A 20,258-nucleotide genomic window follows, 5' to 3' on the forward strand; every position below is an offset into this window, starting at 1 on the left:
GGAGATTAGTAAAACAAGGAAGGGGTTGGACTAGGGAGCTCGCATGCAAGAACTTTTGGCAAAGCGTTAGGTTAGGTGCCAGGAAATACTTACTTATGCAGAAAGTCATCTCCCTCTGGAACAGTTTACTAAAATATGTGCTGGGCAAGGAGTTTTTACAGTCCTTTGAAGGCCAGCTGAGCAAATGCCTAAGAGAAGAGCACATTTTGCTTATATATGTAAGTTGTTAGCTGTCATTATGGTCTTCCATTCGCCTGGCACCTTGTGTTAGAAAGTGGAAGGTAGAATTTCCCCGTTTTTCCTGAATTGACAGTAAGATTTATTTTCAGCAATTTTTTCTTTGTCTCTCCCAGGAGGCATAATTAGGGGCTGACAATCGTGTATGAGTCTACACCGTTGTCAGGCAGAGTTGACTTGATGGCAGTGATCATATTTTTGGGGGGTTTTTTTGGTAGGTTTGACACTTAGAATGGGATGTGATATCTCATGTTAAATTGACTTTGAAACCAGGGGCAGAATTTTCCCGTGTGTGGGGGCAAGCCCTGCACCTCTGCCTGTAAAATGGTGCATGGTGACGTAGGGCAAGCATCCCGACATCACAGCTCACCATCGCGATATTTCATTGGGCAGGCGCACGATGATGTCCGATATGCGCCCACCATTAATTAACGGGCCACTTAAGGCCCTTGACTCCCAGTCGACGCTGATTTTTCAGCGCCCGTGCAATCTTCGGGTCGGCGCATGGGCGCAATGGGCAGGTGGATGGGACACATTTGTATAAACCTCATCCACGGGCGAGATAAGAGGGCTCACTGGGGTCACGAGTCTGCACTGTCAAGTATTTAGTTTTCAAAGTTACTGAAACTTGCCTGTGTGATCTGCCATACTTCAAAACGCATACCAGCTGCTTGGTCTGGACTCTTAACCTTCAGGTCAGCACTCTGCAGTGAGGAATCTTTTTTGGATCTGCAGGTTTCAGGAAGCCTTCCCTTAGCCTGGGAATGGGAGCTGAACTCTCCACTGGAGGCAGCTCCTCTGAGGAGGAAGGGAGGGATAGAATAAGGAGGAGGCCAGGAGTGGACAATCAGCCTCCAGGGGAGCCACCTTTGGGAGGCCAGGTGCAGGCGCACGGGGCGCAGTGCCAAGAGGTTGTCCAAGGTGGAAGGGGCCGCAGAAGACGCCAATATCCTGCTGCCAGGGTATACAGGCGGTGAATCAGCTACCTCAATATGACTGAGGTGCAGTGCTGAAGGAGGCTCCGTCTGTCAAGGGAGACAGTCAACTCTATCTGTCAGATGATTGGGCCTGAGATCTCCCCTAACTGTGTGGACGGACACCCCATGCCAGTGGCACTAAAGGTCACCGCTGCCCTCAACTTCTATGCCTCTGGCTCCTTCCAGGGCTCGGTGGGTGATCTTTGCCGTGTCTCCCAATCAGCTGTCCACACTTGTGTCAGGCAGGTAACAGATGCTCTGTTCAGGCTTGCATTGACCTTCATCCATTTCCGTTGGGACCAGGCAAGCCAGACAGAGTGAGCCAGAGGCTTCGCGGCCATTGCTGGCTTCCTCCGTGTCCAGGGTGCAATAGACTGTACACATGTGGCCATCAAGGCACCAGCAGGTGAGCCCAGTGCCTTCGTCAACAGGAAGGGCTCCCACTCCATGAACGTGCAGATAGTGTGAGATCACAGGATGCTGATTCTACAAGTCTGTGCAAGGTACCCAGGCAGCTCCCACAACGCCTACATCCTCAGACAATCCCAGGTGCCGGGGCTCTTCAGTGCTCCGGCTTGGTTTGATGGATGGCTGGTGGGTGAGAAGGGCTATCCCCTCAGAAGGTGACTCATGACGTCTCTCCGCCATCCAAGAACAGAAGCTGAGCAGCGCTACAATAGGAGCCAGGGCACCACAAGGGAGAGAGCCATCAGTCTTCTCAAGATGCGCTTCCGGTGCCTGGACCGCTCAGGGGGCACAATCCAGTACCCCCCAGATCATGTCTCGGTGATAGTGCTTGCATGCTGCACTCTGCACAATCTTGTGCTGGAAAGGGGGGATGCAGTGGACGTTGAAGACATTGACACAGTGTCTGCGACTGCACACGATGAGTCCAGCAGTGAGTCCGAGGGAAATGCTGAGGGGGTAGACACTGACCCGGGCATTCTGCAGGGAGGCAGGGACACCCGGGAGGCTTTAATCCAATGAACCTTCAGCTAGCACACCACAGGTGGACCTCCAGGACAAGCCTGGGCTGTAGGCTCCATACTCGACACCTAAGTGCAAAATCTGCCAGGTTAGAAACAGTAACTAAGGGCCTTGTTAATAAAGCTGAATGCCTAATAAAGCACTCATTACATTTTTGGAAACCATCCACATGCAGAAGAAAAGAGGCAACCTCAGCCATGGTGACATATCCGAATTTAATATGTCAAGCAAACAAACTTATGCAAAAAAAAAGACAATAGTGTTACAAATCAGAACAAATCATAAGGACCTTATCTCAGGCCAACACAAAAGCACCAGTGAAAAACCTATGGTGTGCCTAAGGTGTCTTATGTTTTTGTTTCCGGGTGCTACGTCTTGGTGCTGCCCCATCACTCGGAGTGGCATTGGAGACAGCCTGCTGATTCTGCTGTCCTGTTGGCCTCGATGACCTTGGCGATCATCCTCTGGCCCGTGGAGCCTGTTCCACAGCTGGCATCTCCTCAGTCATTGCAGCCTCACCGGATGATATGGTCACTGGGAGAGGGGCAGAGGAGCTGCTGCCCTCGTCTGCAGCTCCCAGAGAGGTGCCCGCAGAGATGACAGGCAGCTGCTGCACTGGCGAGATGTCACTTCACTGTGGATGGATGGGCACCGAGCTGGGAAACTTGATGCCCACACCATCTCCCACACTGACAATGACCAGCTGAGGTCAATATGAGGGCTTGCTGGTCCGAGCGCATCCCCAGGACGTCCTGACGGGTCTTCTGTAGGAGCCTCTCCACGAGAGTCATCACTCTGTCCATGGAGGACGTATGGCGCTCGGACATCTGGCTTATTGCTTCGGCAATCTTCCACGTAGACTCCTCCACCACAGAGACCAAGCCAAGCACAGCCTCATGTACCTCCCAGAGATGTTGCGGCATACCTGGCTGCGTTTCCTGCACTTGCTGCATCGCGGACGACTCCAGAGGCACATCAACAGGCACCGACTGAGCATGTACCTGGTCCCCTGCAGTCCTCCTCCTGCTGGCGCCATGGGCACTCTCTTTCTCTGCCAGCTCCTCCAGCGATTGTGAAGTGCCCTCACTAGCCAATGTTCAAATTCCCACCAAGGTCCTAGTATCGGTGCTGGTGCCTGCCTGGCAGAGATGGTGTGATGCTGGTGAGACTTCAGGGCCCTCAGATGTGAAAGGGGGCCTCTGCTGCTCCTCCTCCCGGCCCTACTCCAATGATGCTGAAAGGAAGAACAAGGATATTGGATCAGTTAATGTGAGACAATGTCAATGTGTATCCCTGTCCCCAGATCATTATGCGCTCATCCTTCCATAAGCAATGGTCAAGCCATGTTGCAAACTTCAATCACTGAACATTCAGCAATGCAATGGCTGTTGGGAAAACAGTGGTGACCTCACTGCTGGGCATAAACACTTGCCTGTGACACCCCAGCCTCACCGACACAGGTAGACCTGGGCGCATGGCGCCTCTCCAAATCCAGGGCCTCCTGCTTGAACCAGCTAAGAATGGTGATCTGCACACGCTCTGCCGTGTTATGAGCATTTTTCTCCTGAAAATGAGAGGCAAGCATTGATTAGTGCAAATTACACATGGACTCTCTTTGCACATGATCCACCCCAACCAGAGTGGGACATATCAGGGCGCCAGAGCATCCTCACCCCACTACTGCTGAACACTCACACAAAGATGCTAGGCTTGCTCCCCACCTCACGCCCACCGCCCTTGGACACGTGCTGCCTATATCACATTAGGCACCATACGGTATATCCTTCCATAGCAAGGAGGCGCAAGCATGTGCAGCGTAGAGGGCAGCAGATGGTTCATTGCCACACCACCTTGAAGCTCCCCTCCCAGCATGTCTTCACCCTGACTTTGACATGTCCTGGAGTTCAAACACAGCGCCTGGATGCAGCTCCTCCAGGATGCCCCCAAACCAGTCACATGGGACTCAGTGTAACACATGCTGTGGGGGAAAGGCACATCTCTTCATCACCTCCTCAGGCTGACCTCAGCATGGGCAGTATCTGCTGGCCCACCCAGCAAAGGACACATGCAGTCAATGATTCAATGCAGTCACTACACTCAGACTTGGTGGGGGGGTGGGGGGAGAGGGGAGGGGGCAGCAGGGGGGTAAGCTGATCTGCTGGGTTAAATGACCAATGCCAACATGGTATTCACCCTGCAAGAGCTCAACAAGTCATTGAAGCGCTTGTGACATTGGATCCAGATGCCCCGCACTACATCGCAGGAACTCACCAACTCCGCCACCTCCTCCCAGGCACATTTCATCATGTTGGGGGGCCTCCTCCTCCCATTCTGGGGGATCAACATCTCCCATCGTGCTACCACCTCCTTGAGGAGGGCAGCAAGGCAGTCATCCGAAAAACGAGGGGCACACAGGTCCCCCACCCTACCCTCTGGCCTGGCCTGCCCCGATGGCCTACCCTCTGGACTTGCATGAACTTCATTGCCCCTCCGCACAGCCCTTCACCCAGCCATTGTGAGAAGCCTTTCTGAGGCTGCCAGGGCCTTCCTTTATACAGGCCGCCGGGTTGTCATTGGACCCGGTGGGCCGAGCGCACCCGCTGCCGCCTGCCCACTCCCGCTATGCCTGGGAGCTGTGAAGTACTCTGGGTGGGCCTTAATTGGTCCGCACGGGTAAAATGGCAGCGCGGACCTGATCGTGAGCGGCGATTGCGTCGGCGCCCGGTCCTGCTTCACCCAGCCTGCCAACCAGAAAATTCAGCCCAGATTATTCAAAGAGATACATTTGCTCCTGCATTCTTAACATTGGGAAAGAAGAAATAGTCTGGTTTCCATTTTTATCAACAATGAGTGAATTGGCTTCAGATCAGCTCCTAGATTAAGTAAGACACAAACTAATCAAGCCTCTCCATGCTGGGGCCAGATCCAAACCATTAAAATTGCTTATAGTCAATAAAACAGATGAAAAACTTGCCTGAACTCCACATTTTTATGGATTCAGATGCAGATGTCTTGTAATGGAAGGTTTTGGTATTTTGGGTTTCTTTTATTTGTCTTTCCTTTACTTTCAAATCTTTGTCATATGTTCAAGAAAAATGAACATTTCCATAGCACCTTTCACAGCCTCCGGATACTCCAAAAGGCTTTACTATACCCAGTTTAACACTGTCAGGGAGTTATCCTCTTCAAGCTGCTTGTTGCCAGAGGCAGTTTGGGCTGTGGCTCTGGATTTACAGCACAATCCTTACTTTCTTATGATGGCAAAAAAGGGGTTGAGTTGTCCTTTGGCACAGGTTTGTCTGCATTTACAGCTAACAGAACAAATTACTCTGAATTTCACAAAGGAAGCCCTTCTCCCTGCTTTGAAAACACTACAGGAAATGCATAGCTTATCAAGGGATATTTGCATATAGTTCAGTTTTCTGGGGAGTGGTGCTCAGTGACATTGCTACTTTGGATGCTGAAGGGTTGAAGGTCCTGCAACGGGAAATGCGCCAATGGAGGCTGGCCCTTTCTGGGGTACATGCATCAAGATGGTCTCATTTCCTGGCCACAATCTACTCATTGGAAAGTAAGCATTGTTAATTGTATATTGATTCAATGTCAAATTGTGTTCAGGTGGTGATTATAAACTGGGGATGCACTTTTGCTCTTACGTATAGAAGCAGACTGCAACTGTGATTGTTGGGATTTGGAGGTGCATGTTTGTAATGTGTCTCTGTAAATAAAAGCTTACAAATGTGTAAAGATTAGCCTCCAGTTCTATCCTTCACCACTGGCTATCTGAATTGTAACTAGAGACTGACAAAAAGAATTGCAGAACATTAATTCACATTTTAAGACTTTTACTGTGACAAACGAAATCAACATAAGTCAAACATTACTTAACAGGCAACAACTACACCAAACTAAAGAAAAAGTACCTCCACGTTAACTAATTAACTCAATTGAGATTCTTCTTTCAATTTCATTTACTGTGTACCGCATGTCTGATACATGGGTAGCAATTCAAGACTAAGTACTAAGGTACTTCCAGCTTCCAGCAGGCTTACTTTTCCCAGACATGTCAGGTCGAGTCCACTGATGTCCTTCAAAAATTGTTCCACTCAGCTGGAGTATTTCAGCACTGACTTTCACCAGCAAGGCCCACCTCAGTGACTCCTTGTTCCTTAAATCTCAATGTCCTGTCAGCCATGTTCCCTTCCTTTTGAACAGAAAACCAATTTTTACAAGCATTTTGCTTAGTTGTTAACACATAAACAGTTCACCTTGTGTTTCATGGTGGTAGCTGTTACTTCTCTCAGAGCAGTAGTTCCTTTTGTCTCTCTCTCTTCATCAACGTGTCTCTGTGTTCACAAAGCGGCTGTACCTCTTTTTGTCAAGGTGTGAAAACCGTCACTTGGTTTTTGATAGGTTTTGGTTTGAGTTTCTTTCCCCATGCCAACCAGATCACACGGCCCTGTCTCTGGGCAGAGTTAATATATCATTATACCCCTATCCAGAGCATTCCATTTCACCTTAAATTAAAGGAAGCATTTTAAAACAGAATTGTCTTGTAAAGTTCAAGATTTGTTACACAAGCATGACATGAGGCATGTAGGTGAGGTCAGGAGTGGATTTTCTGACTTACTCCTGCTGCCAGAAAGGCCCTGCAGACTTAGAAGATTGGGGCCAAAATCTTTAATGATGTTCAATTCACCAATGGATTGCAAAAGATCTACATAAATGCATTAAACTCTGCAGTTATCATGTCTTCCCTCAGGCGAGAGCCTGCTAGAAAGCTTTAGCTGAGATTGAGAGTAGTTTCTATAGAGAACACTGTACTGCATGTTTTCTTCCCATCTGTGCCCAACTTGCCACTGATTGATCGGCAACCTCTTCCTCAGCCCCATTACTAGTTACTCTGTAACCAGACCCTGGAGGAATTTTAGATTGAAGCAAGTTGACCGACACAATTATTTCTTATCCCCAGGGAAATATTTCACATTCACCTGATACCTTCTAGGAAGTTCTGGTTGATTTTGTTTTACAGCAAATCACCATTAGCCATTATAAATATGATTATAACTAAGGAACCTGAACACAAAAATGCAGCAAAAGAAAAGGAACATTGTGAGCATTACTAACGTTTTCTGCTTAATACATTGTATTTCTCATCTAGGGACACAATTTTTTTATGTAAAAATTTATATATGATTGTTGATGCAAGTGATTTAACTCAGTACAGGGTCCCATAGGAGGTCCTGTGAATGTCCATGCTACTCCATGTAGCCCAATTTGCTGTCCAAGTACTGTAATTTTAGAAGACAATGAAGTGAAGAATGCTAATTTCTTAGTGATGGCAGTGTTACCAAATCACTGGCCCTAGGAGTGCACAAAATGCCCATACAATACAACCTATTTTCAGTAGTAATGAATGGAATTGTTGAAATTTACTTTGTTGTCAAGCTGCAGTCTTTGTGATCAGGTGCCTCCAAAATAAACCTCTTTAAACATCCTGTGATACAAACAACCTGGAAAGGAATGCACAGCAGCTGTGTATCAGGTGGGAGAAGCTGGGTCTGATAAATGTCCTGATGTCTTTGCCACCCCCTCTGGGGAACAGCACACAGAGTTATGAGGGTAGTTAAATAATTCAGTTATATATAAAATTTGAAGTCATTTGTTCGGGACAAAACAGACATTGTTATCTTTCATGAATGATGGCATGCGACCCTCTATTCTTTACAGCTGTACTATTATTCACAAGGAACTTCCTGGCAAAAAGAGGCCAGTGTTTGTATTTTCACTTCATAACTGAACTTTCACAAGATGCCTAATATTTAATCAACATAGATAGTGCCTTCATTTTAAAGTTATCCCTTTGCTACTTAATCAAATTCCTCAAGGATTTACTTCAGAGAATACATTTCTTTATGTCTTCAGCTTGTGTAGAATGTTCCAGAAGTTGCTTCATACTGTCTGCAAAGAGCAAAGGACAAAAAAATGCAAATTGGACCTTGCCTCCTCAAATGCCAACCATTTGGTTTCAGTCCTGGTAACTTGGGCGAGGGCTTTAATCTAATTACATGCTTTATTTGCAGCAATTTGTTTTTCAATCAATCTTGTTGAACAAGAAGAAAACTCTGCTACTGTGCACTCATTTGCGCTCAATTGTCCACAGATAGAGGTTTATGCCCGAGTTCCAGTCTGCACTGCCCCATCTGCATCTGTTAAATGTAATTTTCGAATGAGAAGCAAGTAAGGAACCAGGGAAATCTTGGTGCTTTTTAAAAACTTAATTGTAAACAGAGTGGAGTTAGCATAGCCTTCACTTCCATTTGGGTTGGGATTTAGCTTTGTTCGGGGCTAATTCTGTATTACTTGCAATGTTTCTACTTTTTTCTTTTTTCCCCCTGTTGCCAGGGCAACCGCTTTCACTCAAAACATAAAAGAAAATAAAGCCCTGGCTGAGCTAAGAGAAAAACAATGAAGTTTGTTCATATTCTAGCCCTTAAAAGCTCCAAAAAGAGTTATAACAATGCATTGGTTGATGCTATGAGTGAAGTATAACTGTTTTTCTAATGAATTTAATTTAGAAGATAAAATGAATCATTTTGTTTCTTTGGTGAAATTTTATTTTTAAAATGCTGAAGTTAATTTTAAGTTTCCAGTGAGTCATCTATTTCTTTAATACAAAATTTTGCATTGTTGCAATATGGCTATGTCCAAACCAATGTTTTCTAAAAGGAATATTATCTCATTCTTGCTGGTGAAAACACTACCGTCAGGTTTCTTTCCTAAGTTGTTTAAATTTCATTCCTTGACTTTTAAGTTAGCTCAAGCAGGCAAATTGTTGGTTGGCTGATTTTCAATAAAGTGACTGATGCCTCAACCGTTACATTTAGGTCAATTTAACCAACTGAAAGCCAATGATGTGGATGCATGTGTGTGTGTGCACGTGCATGTGTGTGTGTATGTGTGTGTGCATGAACTGTGTATGCTGCAGGAACTATCTTGAAAATAGATCACCACAGTACAGGTCAAGACAGTTATGTGGAATGAAGAGACTGTAAAAAGTTAAAGAGGGGCAACAAGGCTACTTGATGGCTCAGTTGATAAGCTGATAAAATCAGTGTAAAACTGAGTCATCGAGACCAGAAGGTCCCAGGATAAATTCTTGATCGATGCTAAGTTACCTGATCTCAGCTGAGGGTGTTAGAATTGGACTCGTCACCCTTGGACTAAGGGAAAATCAGCCATCATTTACACTTAAAGCCTGGCTGGAAATGCAGGTGTATAGATGACAGGATTGGACTTGGATTAGATGTGCCCCCCACCTTGCCAGAATAGTTTAATACAGTGATCAATGCATAAACTCAGGTGCAAAAAAAGGCTATTTGGATGAAGAACTAGAGGGGGATTCTTATGTGAGTAAATATACGCCAGCAAGGACGTGATCGCTGGAAATTTCCTCAGAGCTGCACCTGTACTGCTGCCTAATTTTGCCAGAAATGCAGCGGAAACCCCAATCTTTATATTATAGTGACAGAGCAAGAGCAGTTCTGAGTCCAGACATGGACAGTTCCTTTTGAGGGGTAGGAGCAAGAAGAGAGGTGCATTACATTTTTATTTTGTTATGTACTTAAAAAATCAGTGGAATGGCTGTCACAGGGTACTACATAACTTTAACAATCTTGGAAGTCTCTGGATCCAGTCCCAACAATAGGTTTTATTTGGATGCAATCACTTATGTGTATGTTAACTAATATATCAAATGTGTCTTATCATTACAGCCAAGTAGAGGAAAGGCAGGAGCAACAGGCTCAATATAAATTAAAAGTGCTTTGTGGAACATTTATTTGTTCACCTATCTTGAGAGGACACCAAAAGCATTGCTAATGCCCAATGGGTTCCTCATTTCCTGCCTGACCTTCTGTTGTTTGAGAATGACCTGTAGTTAGAATCTCCATGGAAAGAAAGCGAAGTTTGACACAAGCCTGAGTTGAGGTGACAATGAGGTATCCATGGGCCTTAATCAGGGGCCAGTGCCACTTTGACAGGAGGGGGATCTGTAGCTTAAAGGAGACCTGGGTGGTGTAAATAGGGGAGGCCTAAAGATCTCAAATAAGGCAAAGACTGCCTGCAGACAGCAAAGTATTTACCAGACAGAGCTCTTTGTGTGACTTTTTCTATAGAAATTAAGGCGTTATGAATGCTCTATAAGACCTATTAGACAACACAATTGGCAGCAGCAGATGGATTCCGTAAGGACTCAGCTATTCTGAGCAATGCTGTTTTTACCACGTCTTTTTGTAGTCTAATGTGTGTGTTTTTACTTCTCCATCCCACAACAGACTGTGACTCATACTGCAAGGCTTCCAAGGGAAAACTGAAAATAAATATGAAAAAGTATTGCAAAAAAGATTATGGTGAGTAGAATATTTGCAACAGTTCTATTTAAATAGGATCATAATTCTGCTTTTGTGATAAGTTCGGGAGACCCAGCAGCAGATTGTCTATTATCTTTTTTGATGTGTCATCTATTTTGGGAATTAAATTATTGAAAAGGAATTAAATTAGTTACTTCTGTTATGTATATGTCAGATCCATTGACAATACAAATCTACTGTTCAAAGCTTTAAATATCCTCTCCCCAATGGTGCAGGTTTATTTGTAAAAATAGTCAAGAAAAGGCGGGAAACATAACAGGCCATAAGATAAATTCTGTGGAGTAAATATTAATAAATGCTTGAAAGTTAAGATTGGACACAGAATGCAGGCTCCTGCTTCTTCCATTCAAAACCCTAGATATTAGGGCTAAGAAATAATTTACTCACTGTCTACGCTCATTTAAGACTTTGTTTGTGAATTTAGTTCCTTTCCCAATGACCTGCTTAAATTTTTAGGTGTATCTCTTATTATTTTATCATCTTGGTTAAACATATTGCTATTCACAATATAATTATGGGTGAGAATAATCCATCATATCAGAGATCAGCATTGAATCATTTCCTCGAAGATTCCAGCATTTTCACCTCTATTAAGCGCCCTGGAAGTCTATTCCGTATGTAGATCACTTTCTCTGGAGAAGATTTTCCTAGCATGAATGCTAAATTTACCTTCTAGTAGTTCGAGCCTGCATCTGCTCCCACAATTTAATTTAAAGTATGTTATACACCTCACCTGATCACAGTTAAGATTAATCCTGTTGTCTCACCTGATACCTACGCATATACACTTTGCAAAATACATTACAGGTCACGAGTGGCAACCTTGGCAAGAGTGCCAAGGTCAATGATAATATACGAACTGCTGTTTCAATGAAATCCCTGTCTTGTGGTAATTGATACTGCCTATGCATAATTCAGTTTGTTATCCTTTTAAGCCTACAACCTATCAAGTGTACACCTCTTAACTATATAGTTTTAAAAGTCTATCAATGTCACATTGATATCCTCAGATGTATATTCCTATTTAAGCATTTAAATTTTTTTCAAATTTCTCAAATTACTTTTGCAAGCCTGGCATCTCAAAAGCACCTATACTTTTGTCATTTATTTCTTCCCACATCATTATCTATGTTAACTTGTTACCAGATTATTGCTCTACTAATGTAAGGTAACCTAAACTTTAAACTGTTGTCAATATCCCTAATCTGAACGTCATATAAATATTTCTAACCAACTTTGGTATAGCACTGCAGCAAGCTACGGATGTATTTCTGTCAAGAATATGCCATGGACTAGCATGTTGGAGGTGGTGGGAAATGAGTTAGCAAGTTAATAGGAATGTTCTGAATTGCTTCACATCTCTTTAGGCTGCTCCCAGTTAAGCTGTTGAGTGGTGTGTTCCCCTACATGGAAAAACTGATTACCCTATCCATGCCATCCCAATTCTGCATGCCTTCTCCCACCACAGCATGCAGCAGCCAAAGAATTTGGATTCGGTCACACTATTGGCCTGAACAATATGGCCTGAAGCAAGCATTTAGAGATCGATAGGGTAGAAAGCGTTACAGAAAATTGCTAAGTACTGTGTACAAGTTTCTATGAACTGTGCCCTACTTCCACTTATAAATATGTGACCATTAACGTTTTCAGGAATCATTAGTCAATAAATCCTTAGAGAAAAAACTGAATGTGTATCCCCTTTATCATATAACTCATTTCTTGCATTTTTGACATCTTGCATTTAAGCTTTGTCTGATAACACTTTGGGATCATTTAGAGTGTTAGTGCTGTGCTGACAGATAAGCAGCCAACAGCACAAAATCATCCACTCTTATCAGTCACAGTTGCCATGCATGACAGATAAAATTTATACTGTTGGTTCCAGCATGAAATTTAATCAGCAGATGCAGGATTATTGATGGATGGTTACTAAGAAATTAAAACAGGTTTTTGAAATTATTATTATGATTATGTCAACAGGCAACTAATGAGCCAGTTTCTCTTTCTGAAAGCTGACACAGACAGGACTGATTATGTTGTTTGGAAAAAAAAACTTTAAGCAGTACATGAGTTTCTGAAAAACAAAATTTCAGATACTAATGGTGCTTTTATGCTCTAGCTATGTGTCTAAGCATTTAAAATAATGGGTTAAATTGAAAAAGAGCTGAGAAATCCTTCGGATCCCATGAGTACCAGGTTTAACACCATGTGATATTAAACCAAGTGCTCTCAGACTGCCTCCATTGAGGGGGAGTCTCACATCACTTGTATCTGGAATTGGGCTGGGATTCAGCTCTGGAGTTATGCGGCAAATTTAGCATCATGGTAATTACAGTATAAATGCACACTTAAAATGTTGCACAAATGCTGCCAGTTTTTAAACTGCCATCTTAAGGATACTTTGTGAAAAAAAATCATATGTATTAATAAATACATATTATTAAATAACTCTCACAAACTCATTAAATTTGTCCAGTGAGAAGTCAGGAAGGTTGAATGTTTTCTGTTCAGTCTATGCTATGTTAGATCCCAGATAGGGCAGTGATGGAATTTCCAACCACTGGCTTTAGAGTCTCTGCCTTAGGTACCAATCACTATCTAGAAATCTCTGCTGGAAGTGCATGGCTGTGAGGTTTGGGTGAGGGAAGGATTGGGCATGGTTATGGCAGTACTCCTGTTCAAAGAGTTTGTGGGTGCTCACAGTCAAGGCTGACACATGAATGTATACCAGTTAGATGAGGTAACAGAGGATACGTAGCAACTTTAAAAACATATCTGAAGAATCAAACGGCTTCAGAAGAGAGAGGGAAAAAGTTGACAAGCGCAACAAATATAATAAAATGAAAGCTGCCAATTTGTTCCCCTCCTCTCCTGAAGTTGCTTTCCTGAGATGACAGTAGTCATTCTCCAGTACCGTGTTTAAGTGGCCACTATTTATGTTTCAGCTTCAATAGTGAGTATAGGCTACATCAAAGGCAGCATTGCCACCAAGTCTTATTCTGTCCTCTCTCAACTACCTCAGGAGTGTACTACTAGCGAGAGTTTGCAAGATAGTCTTCAGGCATAATTTAAGGTTTGGGCAAGAGATGCAGGCTGGATGTGGGGAAGAATTTATTTACACAGTGAGTGGTAATAATGTGGAACTCACTGCCTGCGAGGGCGGTGAAAGTGGAGGCAGTGAATGACTTCAGAAGGAAACTGGATGGGCACTCGAGGGAAATAAACATACAGGGATAGGGAGGGGGAATGGGATAGATTGGAATGCTCTACAGAGAGCCAGCTTGGACTTAATGGGCCGATTGACCCCTTTCTGCACTGCAATGTATCTATGACGCTAAGAACTCTGGCCAATTTTCCCCAAATTTACCAAGGGGCATTGAGACCAATTGCAGCACATTGACCAAAGCTCCACTGAAATTGGCAGAAGCAGCATTGAGCACAGGTCCAACCTGACCCTGGCCTGTGTGATTCAGTTGTTTACAGGCTCAATCCATTTTTTTCAATCAACAGTTTTTTCTGAATGCTTAATTTGCAAAATGAGTGAAAGTTGTTTTAAATGCTGAAAATCCCCTAATTTGGAGACAGTATTTATCTCATGTTATAGTATTTCTGTCTGTTTAAAGAGTGCAGCAACTTACCAGCTACAGTTCCCTCCTCAGATTAGTGCAGCATTTATGATGGGCTTGGTGAATTAGCTCCATGATGAAATCTCAGTACCATTAGTGTATAATGCTGACAGAATGCAGTCCACTCAGCAGCAGTTACTTCAAAACAATACATTTGGACTCATTCAATTTGAGTTGATTCTATTCATTTAATAATCCACCAAAATTAAATTCCCTGGAAAAATAGTAAGTTTTTCAATGATTTAGCTTTAGATGAAAGTAATGTCAAATGAAACAGAAACCAGAACAAGCAAAAACCTATGAAAGTAAAGCAATTGTCAGAGGAGTCACTAACTTTAAGAGGAGGTCTTATGGTGCAGTGGTAGCATCCCTACCTCTATGCCAGAAACTTTGGGTTCAGGTCCCATGCCAGGAATATATGTGACATGGTTTAATAGGCTGATAATCAGCCTGGGAATCCTTCCCCTCTATTCTCTAAAGGGGGAGAAAAGTATGTGTGAAGATGTTTTAAAAAACTGACTTTAAGCACATTTTGTTTTAAAGTTTTACCTAGGTTGATTCTGTGCAGCAAGGAAACTGAAAAACAAGTTGGTCAACCTCTTTTCTACCCATTATTGGTACTAAATTTGCATCAAATGTTGATGTGCATTCTCAATGCAAAAACAAATTTGCCAACTTTTGTGCATCTCATGTACAACTTGCACTTTGTCTCAACGGCTCCATTATTTCCATGGAGGCATTTCCTAAGATTGGTCGTCACTTATATAAAATATGTCTTTGTGGTTGGAAACTATAGTTGGTGCTCTTCAGAGAGGTAGTTAAAGGGCACTGTACTGAACTACTCTGGTAGTTGGTTTGTGTTGATAGACATGGGAAGAATTCCTTCATGCGCTATTTGGAATAACTGATAAGTCTGTTTATAAAGAAACTGTTTCCAATTTTCCTACAATTAGTGAACAGAGGAACTCATTCCCCCAAATACCCTCTTTGAAAGGCTGTTTGATTCTGTAATCATTCATGGGGCCTTTTATTCTTTTATTTACCACAGTTGAAGATTGTTATGCACCATGTGATATTTTCAAAGTGCAATTTTTGATGTAGCTCAGCACACATCGGATCTAGAATCAGTAAATTATTGCTGATTGTGTAACCAACACTGCTTCATGGAGGTGTATCACCAAGAAACCAAAGTAGGCCAAAATTTGCTCAATTTTCCCAAATACTTGAACATTTGCCAAATCTAGAGCATTGTGGTTTACGAATCAGCTTTAGTACTCGTGCACAATTGGAGTTAACACAGAATTTGATCTTAAGTTATTATGGATTCAAATTGCCACATGGACTGCAGTGCCACCTTCTCAAGGGCAATTCGGGATGGACAATAAATGCTGGCCTTACCCATGATGCTCACAACCCACAAATGAATTTAAAATAGTTGTGGTTTAGTAATACTGGGCCAAATCTTCAGGCCTCCAGATCATCGGGGACCGGACGTACAAGTGAAGATGCATGTCAGTACCCTATGGGAGTCCTGACCTGTGGACCTACACAGGAACTGCCAAGGAATTTTGAAGTCTCCTGCTCCCTGGGAATCTCCATGAATGTCTCCGACTCTTAAGTTAGTCGAGTCAGAGAGTTTGGACAATTCCATGGTACTTACCTGGGTCATCACCCAGGAAATGTTATACAGATTAAAACCTAGCCTGACACCTGGGTAACTACACAACCTACTCCCCAATCTGTCCCGCCTCCCAACCTCCTCCTCTGACCTTCTAACTACCCTCTTGACCACAGGAGTACCCCCCACTGACCTGATTACCACTCACAACCATCTGACTACCCCCAAACCCAACCTGAGTATCTACTCACCCACCTCCCCAACTCACCTACCTGTTCATTCATTCATTCACTAACATTCAAAGAACTTTAGCCTTTAAACTCAACAGACAGCAGCTAGTGTTATAAAAAGGGGACGTGTCCTGTCTTCCCCTGACTCTATTCTGCTCTGACGGAGTTCCCCGAGGGATTCTGCACTGCACATTTCTGTGACAGCCAAGATCTGGAGGTCTTGGAAGAAATATGTAGCAGTGTTGGGTTGGAAGAATTAATGAGCACAGCGGCAATCTGACCATCATTGCCGCTGCTTGGAATATCCAGACAATGTTTTGGTACTATCTAATGCCATTAAGAATTATCCAACACAATATTGAAGCAAGTGGAAATGAATTTGTTTTAGAGGGTAACACTCTGACCTTAAATGGGCTCCTCCTTAAAATTGTACAGTCCCATTTGACGCATCAAGCAGAAGAAACCTAAGGTGCTGGTGTCTTTTATTACATGCAAGTTTTTTTTATTTTTAAAATTTTTTTTGTAACAAATTGTCTGAAGGCTAAGCTGTGGTTATAGCAAGAAATTGTTACTGTTCACAGTGGGGTTTGCCATGGATACAATAGTTAACAAACCGTCCAACACACTCAAGAAGAATGACCAATTGGCTTTTTCATTTTTTAACCAACAATAATGATGGAGCAGATGGTGTCCATTAACTGATTATTAATGCATGCCAGTAGCAGTCTGTGATCAGGGCCAGTTTGATTACACAACCCGGAATGGCTATAAATGGCCATCATGCAAAAAGAAACAGCCTGAGATGGCATCCGACAGTCACCCCTGCCAACATTCTTTTGGAGGTTTTTAAAGCAACTGTATAAGTTTGAACCGTATGTTCCTGTGAAATACAGATTCGTAGCAGTTGTTAAAGCAGACATTTCAGGAATTCTTATCCTCTGGATCCCTCTAGTCTCCATTAACCATTGAAATTCCTTTGGGGTGAAATCGCACTTTCCAATATTAGTGCACAAAAGCAGTTGTTTTGAATTCCCTTTCTCTGTGTTTCAGTGCAGGCATCACCCATGATGAAACGCCTTCCTTAGAACTGTGAACAAAGCAATTTTGTTTCCAACATGTTAAGTGATTGTAAAGAAATTGTACAGTTTGATTTCATCCCATATTAGTTTAGGAAGAAATGTTTAAGAGCATTCATTTAGAAGATGGTTAAACATATTTTGAATCCTTTGTTCCATCACTAATTCAAATCAAATGGAAGACAATGGGCAAAAGCCGAATGGTTAAAGGGTTATCTTTGAGAAAGCCAGTTCAAATGGCTAACATCTTCAACCCCAAATGAATGTTGTTGCTGTTACTCCAACTCTGCTTTAACCTCCTGACAGCAGTTGCATGTTTACATATCAACAATTTATATGTTGCAGGAATGCGCTGAATGAAGGAATCTAACTGCTTCCTCAGAAATTTTGCAAATTATCTATATGTTTTGAATTGTCGAAATAGCAAAGTCTTTTCAGTCATCAAATGGTTAACCGAAGTAATGAGAAAAAAACCCTAAAATCATGCTTTTTATATTTGCTCTTGCCACTTGCCTTCTAATACTATAAAAATGAAAGCAAATACAAATGTTAATGTAACAAATATTTGATTGGTGTGTAACATTGTGATATCACCAAAAAACATATGGATAGTGAATAGAGCTGGAATCAGCTGAGGCCACTAATCCCCATACTGATCTTGGAGTTTATAGACCACAATTTACAACCAGACTTTACATTTGAGAGATGCAGCATAGAGCTGTGTTTGAAAATTGGCATCTTCAGATCCCTTGATGATTTTGCAAGTTTATCCAGAGAGTAGCTGGAGCGTGCAGACCAGGTTTCATTCCCCAATTGAACATGCCCTTGCAGTCCAATAGTCTGTGAACAATCATTGAATGAGGAATAGTCACTTGAGTAAAGTAGCGGAGAGTGACGGATGTATATAGAACCACACTGCAGCAAGGAGTCAATGCCGTCAGGACAGGAAATTGGTGGATTATGAAATTAAATAGTCCTTTGAGATGATATTCAAATGGTTTATCCAGATTTTACTGAAATAGAAATTAAATGTTATAACTATTAGCCTTAGTTTTCCAATCATAACGCCGACAGCAGCCCATTCATTTTGATGGGTTATCGTTGGCAATATGATTGGAAAAACTAGGCCATAATTTTCTTTGCCTCACAACCAAGGGAGAAGTGCACATCAATATGGAAGTTAAAATTCAAATAATTTTTTGCTCTTGAGAATCCAGTTGTATGCAATTTCCTTTATGTTGGCAAATGCATCTCCTTTCAAACTTCCATACATAAATAACTTTTACTAAATTATATTCCCATTCTAGTAAAGCAAACTCTGAAGTGAACCATTCTAAAGTAATCCTAATGGGCCTACCATTAAACAAGCTGGCACACTGTGTTTGGGCTAATGACATAAAATAATAAGTATGTGTGAGATGACCATATTGGATTGCTGTGATGCGGTCACATTGTCATTCACTATAGCTTGGAGTCTGTGTACATAATTCAGTGTTAATGTAATACTGAAAACACTATTATAAATCTTAATTCTAATATATGTCTCATAGACAGGAATATCAGGGGAAACGCAGAATTGCCACCCCCATCCCCCACATAGATACCTCTAGCTTTGGAACTGTTAAGTGTTAACATATGCACTTGCAAAAGATACAGTGCAGCAGGAAACTTCAAGAGTATGCTGAAGTGAATGGCAATAGAGCGATTGGGTATGAGTTCCAGGCAATTGATGCAAGACTTCTGGCGCAGTTCCAAAAAAAAAATTGAAGAGCATTTCAAGGTTGAGACATTTGCAAGTGTTCTTTAATTTTAGTTTCTGCGTAATACTTCCCTCCCAACTTACTTTTGAATATATATTTTTCAGTGGGGAAAGAAGTTTTGAAATTATGATAAAAATTGAGTAGTAACAGCTCAAACTAAGGGTGGATTAGAAAACAGCTTTGCCCTTCGATCTACTCTTATTATTCAATCCATCTTCAGATCTCCTCCTCTTCTCAGGTTTTATTCAGGAATGTGGGGAGTATAAAATAAACTGACATACAATTTTCAGTGGACTCTTGCTAGCTTCAACCTGCTGGCCATAGGTGAGAAATGACAGTGACTGGTTTCACTTCTGTATACCGTCTTCCCCAGAGAAGTATTAAATGTAACACTGTAATCACATAGAAACAAGCATTCTTATTTAGGCTGCTGTAGGTTTGTACAGATGCTGATCCCACCGGCAGTTTAAAGGGAGTTGCAAAAGCTTACACTTGACTGAAAATTAAAGTACACCATTATTAGATGCAAGAACATTTTTGTGCTAAAGAAATTATATTTTCAGGTACAGAAATGAACATGGAGTTGCTGAAGGGATGTGATGTTTTAAAGAACAATTACTAGAGGTAGAAAGTCGCAATAGGAGAGATGACAGGATGTTAACTGCACTCTCACACGGAGTTTGATGACTGATTGGGAATTAGTCACTTGACAACAGTATCATTTTACTTTGTGAGTCTGTGTGATCAACAAAGTGAACACTTCCAATTTTAGGAACCTAGAATCAGCATCAAACATCCACGGATCAGGTGTAATAGTAGATGCTGAATAAACTGGCACCTAGCTCACCCAACGTGACTCAAATGTAGTCTTAGAAGAGCATTGCCCGTGAAGATAGAGTGATAGCTGTCCATGACCAATACCAACCTTCTTATGACCCTCTGAGTGAGATTTCTAATTTGGAATCAGATAGGAGATAGGCTGCGAGATTGTCTAAATTCATTTCACTCACAACCCAGGCATTGAAGAGACTCTCATCGTGTCAGTCTGGACTAAATTAAGACCCCTGTTGCAGAAAGACAAGGCCACTGTCTAACCCATTTGTGTCTCACAGTCTCCAAGTTCGCAATATTTAATTGAGATAACTTGATAAAGCTAAATGATAGAAGATATTGAAACTTATATAATCTTGAGGTAATGGCCCAGATATTCACTGGGGTGGGATTTTAAAGAGGGGCTAGGGGTGAGGATGGGGAGGGGGGGGTGGGGGCAGAGGGGGAAGGAATGGAGTAATCTAAAATTCTGGATTCCCTGAAA

General features: G+C 42.5%; 1 protein-coding gene across 1 annotated transcript in view; it reads left to right on the top strand.

Annotated features, from left to right (window-relative positions):
* LOC121293840 (netrin-1) overlaps window positions 1–20,258 on the top strand; it is a 173,658-nt gene that overhangs the window by 134,631 nt on the left and 18,769 nt on the right. Inside the window, exon 6 of the mRNA XM_041217221.1 lies at window positions 10,538–10,612. Within this exon, the coding sequence (XP_041073155.1) occupies window positions 10,538–10,612 (75 nt within the window). The remainder of the gene's footprint in view (window positions 1–10,537; window positions 10,613–20,258) is intronic.

This window comes from Carcharodon carcharias, chromosome 22, assembly GCF_017639515.1.
Source record: "Carcharodon carcharias isolate sCarCar2 chromosome 22, sCarCar2.pri, whole genome shotgun sequence".
Lineage (NCBI taxonomy): Eukaryota > Metazoa > Chordata > Chondrichthyes > Lamniformes > Lamnidae > Carcharodon > Carcharodon carcharias.